The 5,778-nt window shown below is 40.4% G+C and overlaps 1 protein-coding gene across 1 annotated transcript; it reads left to right on the top strand.

The window, feature by feature from the left end:
• The first annotated feature begins 1,097 nt into the window (after nucleotides 1–1,097).
• RNASE12 (ribonuclease A family member 12 (inactive)) lies at nucleotides 1,098–1,541 on the top strand. The gene has a single exon (XM_008064867.1). It carries the CDS (start codon nucleotides 1,098–1,100, stop codon nucleotides 1,539–1,541), a length of 444 nt encoding a protein of 147 aa, XP_008063058.1.
• The last annotated feature ends 4,237 nt before the right edge of the window (nucleotides 1,542–5,778 follow it).

The following is a 5,778-nucleotide window of genomic DNA, read 5'->3' as shown; positions in this document are numbered from 1 at the left end:
CAGGACTTTACCAAGATGAAAGTTGGTGCCAGGAAATTGTTTTAGTTCTGTCCTAGATACCACATGAAAATAAAACTTGCTGAAACTAGAATTCAAGTGTTCAGCCTTGAGAGGGTGACTCTTGCTATCCTTGTCACCTCCCATCTCCACTTCAACCTTTTCTGCAACTCATTTATTTTTATAAGTGAAATGAAAAATAATAGCTACCTCATAGGGTTGTGGCAAAGACTGATTGAAAATTTAGAAAACAGTACTGTGGCTGGAACATTCAGATTTCACTAAATGTTTTGAGCAGTCCACACTTATTTAATGAGGACACATTCAGGACTTGCTGTACCCAACTCTTCTCTGAAGGTAACTTTCTTCCCTGCGGTGCCTAAACACACGCTACAGCTCCCTCCCTTTCTGCTCTTCCCTCTTTGGTCCTCCCTACATTCAACTGACTCCCTATCAGTCATTGTCAGGGAACAGCAAGACACAAGGGATTTTCTCAGATCCCAGATCAAAAGGCTATGTTACCTGTGAAAGCGACAGCAAAAATGACAGGTGAGAGGTTGCTGGCACAGCGCCAAGCAGGATGGACTCAAGGAGGAATTGGGAAGAAATTGGGAAGAGCAGATCAGTAGAAGGTACTAAAGTCATGTGAAATGGGATGGAATTAGGGTTGAGAAAATTACAGGAAAGAAAGTTATTCAACAATATGAATAAAACGATCTGGCATGGATGTTTTTGACACCTTGTATATGTCCATTTCTGTGTGGAGGCTTTGAAGGATTCAAGAAAAATAGGAGAAGTGGTACCTGCTATCAAAGAACTTGTAGAGACAGACAAGCACAGCAGGAATAGTTAGAGAACAGTTTACTACCAAACTCTGAGATCTGTAAAGGTCAGAAAGGGCTTTTTCTTGGGGAGCTGTACCGCCAGTTGGATCTTGCAGAGGCAGCATGATTTTCATGAGCAGAGAGAAGGAAATAAAATATCAGGGATAGGGGAGCATCCGGGTGCTGGTGCAGGGGAGTCTGACTATCCTTTGCTACTTTCTGTCTCCTTGTTCAACAGACGTTAAAACCAAAGATGTGAAGGGACTCTTACCCCTGATGATAATAATGGTGATGATTTTCTTCCTGCTTCTGTTCTGGGAAAATGAGGTAAATGAGGAAGTAGTGATATCAACCTTAGAGCACCTGCATGTGGACTATCCTCAGACTGACGTTCCTGTTCCATCAAGATACTGCAACTACCTGATTATACAAAGAACCATTAGGCAGCCTGATCACACTTGTAGAAAGGAGCATGTCTTCATCCATGAGAGGCCTCAGAAAATCAATAGTATTTGCCACTCTCCCAAGAAGGCAGCGTGCCAAAATCGTTCGACCATTTTCTGCTTCCAAAGCGAGACAAAGTTTAAAATGACTGTCTGTCGTCTCATTGAAGGCACCAGATATCCTGCCTGCAATTACCGCATTACTCCCATAGAGGGGTTTGTTCTTGTCATTTGTGATAATTTGGGGCCAGTTACTTTCCAGGGATATGTTGAATAACTTAGATCAGCACCTGAATCTGAGATCTTGTCTCTCTTAGCGACACTGGGGCTGGTGTCCCCAGAATAGACCTGAACTATGGACACAGGGTGATGCTTTGAGTAAAATGGGTAGCCACTGGTCATTAATTTATCCTTCCAATATTATTTAGTTGCAATGGCTTTACCCTGCTTCAATAAAAAATCTTTACTGAATTAAACCATAAACTCTACATATGTTTCCTTTTTTCGTTCCTTGTCTTTGGGTCATTTGATGAGAGCCATGAGTGAATTGGAGACAGGACTGAGATTTAGATAAAGTGAGTGAGATAGTCACTTCAGGTGCAAAATTTAAGGGAGCACCAAAACAAACAAACAAACAAAAACTGGTAATCTAGATAAATAATATTTTAATTCAATATTTTTAAAAGTCAAAATTAATGAAAATCTTTGATGTATCTAAATTTTAAAGATCCTATCTGACACGGCTAGGGTTACCGTGAGATGAGTAACATGAATTGTACTAGTGCAGGTCATATCCTGTTATTTAAAAATTTAATATTTGTTCATCAAGAATTATTTCACATTAAATTTATTTTCTAAAACTATTGTATTAAAATAGTATTTATCTTGATTACTGAGTTTTTTGGTAGCGGTTGTTGCTTTTGCAGCCTCTCAACATTTTGTACCTAGTAACTCCCTCTGTGTCTTAAAAGAAAGAAAGGAGCCTGACTGATCAAGAACCATTTCTCTTAAAGAGTGCAGAGAGGCATGGATAAGGGTTTCTGAAAGGAGGTGCCTATAGAAACCCAGAATAAACTTAGTTGAGTATAGTTTTTTTGCTTCAGCACATCCATTTTGCTTAGACTTTACCCCTGACACGCTATAAATCTGACATGCTTTAAATCTAGCACAGGTTAGATAAAAATAGATAAATTTCCAAGAGGCAGGTTTTAGGAAGCTTTCAGACATTCTTCTGCGGCCAAACTGGCAGCCTACCCCAACCCTTGGCAAATCTCCATTAGATGCAAGACAAGGAAAGAGCCATAGAAATGATAATAGACCACTTTTTAGCCGAGGAATTTGTGGATTAGAAACGTTGGGTCTCTTGCAGAAAAATCCCCTCCCCTTGTCTCCTCCATCTACCCACCACCATGGCAGCTATCATGTGACTAACTCACCCATTTGCCTGCTGTCCATCACCTGATACCAGTATCCGTGCTTACCTGCACCTTCGTAATGACATGGAGCAGACCGCCACCCAATCACCTTAATGAACTTCCCCCATCCAAGGGAAATGGTTAAAAGGACACAATCACAAGCAGCCATTGGCCACTGCCAGACCATCATGGCCATTGCCTTACTAGACTCTGGTGTGGCCACGTGCTCTTTGAGTGATGGCTGTGGCCATGCTTCCTGGCTTTGGCCTCCTTCCCTACCTTGGGGAGGTGAATCTCCTCTCTCTCATCTTCTCTTCTCTTCTCTTCTCTTCTCTTCTCTTCTCTTCTCTTCTCTTCTCTTCTCTTCTCTCTCTCTCTCATTTACTTTTTAAATAAACTATATTTTCTATTCTAACTTCTGTGCAATTCTTTGCATTTTTCATGCAGCATCAGATGGCACACCAGACACCCCATACCCCCAGCAGGCCTGACCTGACATTCTGGAGGCCCTGCTGGGAGTGTGACCCTAACAGTTTCTTAGGAAGGGATTGAGACTTTCAGAACTCAGTGTATCTCCTCTTTGCATCTCCAGAGGGAACAGAGAGGACTTTGAGCCAGACTACTAACTCCTTTTCCCTTTTAGTTCTTACAACTGGACTCATTGCTTCGTTTCCCACATTCAGTAATAAGCATAGTATCCTTACAGCTAGCGGGAGAAGGAAGAGAAAGTGAAGTTTTTAATTCTGGAAATTTCATCAAGTTCTGTTCTTCTCAATGTATTCGTTTCCTCATTGAGAGTGTTGAACTAGATCATCTTTGAGGGCCTTTTCAAGTCTATTACTCCATAATTCTATTTCTTAGATGGTATAGAAAATGGCTTTGTTTTGTGAAGTAGTAAGAAATAAGGGGTGATTAGCAAGTCAAGGTCAGATTATGTAGTCACTAATTCTGAGCTACAATGGGTCAATCCAGTATGTGAGAGACAGAAACTCACTGTGAGCTACAGGAGGCACATGTGATTCACAAGCTTCAGAGGGCACATTTTGTCCTGATCTTTTCAGTTGGGAGACTGGCTGTTTGCATGCTCATTTGGACTTGATTTAAGAGCACATCAAAGAAGAAGGTGTACTTATGCTAGTTGTTTACTCTGTCTTTTGTAAGTATCAAGTTCAGGTTGATTAGATTTATGGGGGAGGAGAGTGACAATCATGAGTAAAGGACATGTTTCAACCCTGTGATTAAACAAAGCTTACTTATCTCATGGTTTCTTCCATCTGAAGTGGCCATTTTTCAGCTGAGTTTTATTATTTATTTGTCTGTGGTAATACTATTGTTATTGTCTTCATGAAATTTTGGCTGCCACCACGTGAGCAGAGCCCTCAGCATCTGAATAGAAATTGAGCAGGAACAGGCGATTCCTAGCATATGACTTGTTAGGTCTTGGTAGCATCATTTTCTGGGCAAAACTTTGAGGTAGATGAAATGTGTCCTATTTTCTGAATTCTGATTCATTTTCCTACCCCTCTCCCTAGGCTTTGTTGTCCTTTCTTTCCTTTTCAGTGCTTTTTCTTCCCATCCTCCCCCAACCTCCCCTTTTCTAATTAAAAACAAAATCTTACAGATAAATGCAATCTCATTAAATACAAGTAAGAGAGACTGTCCAATGGAATCTATCCTCACAGTATTCTGTTCAATAGGAATCAAAACTCAATTCAAATGAATTGTGATATTTTAGACATTTGTAGTTTGGGGAGGGTATTTTTTTAATGGACACCTCCTAGCAGTTTGAAATAAAACCCAGGCAACTGTGAATTCTGGCCAGTTGTAATATATGTTTCAGAAAAACTGAGAATCTCTGCTCGGTTCTTCTTCCTATTTATTTTTCTCTTCCTTGTCTTTCTACTTTCCTCTTATCACCTCACTATTGATGTCAATGATACAAGATGGAGAAGTTTAGGAAACACACTAAATTTCCTACAAATCCCTCTTCCTTCTTCCCTCAATATGCATCAAGTCAAAGTCAAGGCACCCTCTTAAGGTACACATATGAACACGTCCACTAAATTCTTAATAATCTATCAATAATTCAACAACCCAATCAAGGCTAATGTATTCTTGGTTCTAGGTCTTTGCTCTAGTTTCACATACAGGACATTTTTTTTTAATTTATTTATTTTTAATTATTATTTTTTGGTGTATGCACAACAAAAATTTATTTCTTAATGTTCCAGAGGCTGGAAAGTCTAGTATCAAGACACTGACAGAGTTGGTTTCTGGTGAGGGCTCACTCTATGCTTCATCATACATGACTGCCTTTTCACGGTGGAAGGCGACATTTTTATTTATTTATTTATTTTTTTTTTTTAGTTAGAGTCTCACTCTGTTGCCCAGGTTGGAGTGCAGGGGCATACTCACGGCCACCCCAGCATCAAATCACTGGACTCTAGCAATCCTTCCACCTCAGTCTTTCAAGTAGCTGGAATTACAGACACGCGCTACCACACCCGGCTAATTTTTTGATTTATTGTAGAGACAAGGTCTCACCAAGTTGCCCGGGCTGGTCTCAAACTCTTGGGCTCAGGCAGTCCACTTGCCTCAGCCTCTCAAAGTGCTGGGATTACAGGTTGAGTCATCAATCCAGCTGGAAGGTGACATTTTTTAAATCAAATATAATTTTTTTAAAAGTCCATGTGCACTAATGTCAAATGAGTGGTAGAAGAAAGGAGTAATAATTTCAGAGATGTGGGAAATAAATTTGTTAGAATTAAGTGGTGAGAAAATGTGTCTTGAGAGAACTGGGATCTGAATTTGACTTTGAAGGATTTCAAAAGGCAGAAAAGTATAAGAAAGGAGCAAAAAGGAGAGATGGTATAGGATATATTCAGAAAAGAGAGGATCACACTGATTGACCAGAGCAGGTTTGTGCAGCAAAATAATGGGGGAAAAGCCTGGAAAGCCAGATTGAGATTAGAGCAAGCAGAGCCTTGGGTCGTGAGCCCAGGAGATTAGACTTTCATGTAGGCAATGAGAAATAGTTCAGCCGGGCTCGGTGGCTCAGCCTGTAATCCCGCACCTTGGGAGGCTGAGGTGAGTGGATAG

This window comes from Carlito syrichta, unplaced genomic scaffold (assembly GCF_000164805.1).
Source record: "Carlito syrichta isolate Samal-C Ts95f unplaced genomic scaffold, Tarsius_syrichta-2.0.1 Scaffold308087, whole genome shotgun sequence".
Taxonomy (NCBI): Eukaryota; Metazoa; Chordata; class Mammalia; order Primates; family Tarsiidae; genus Carlito; species Carlito syrichta.
This window is presented reverse-complemented; position numbering and strand designations above follow the sequence as displayed.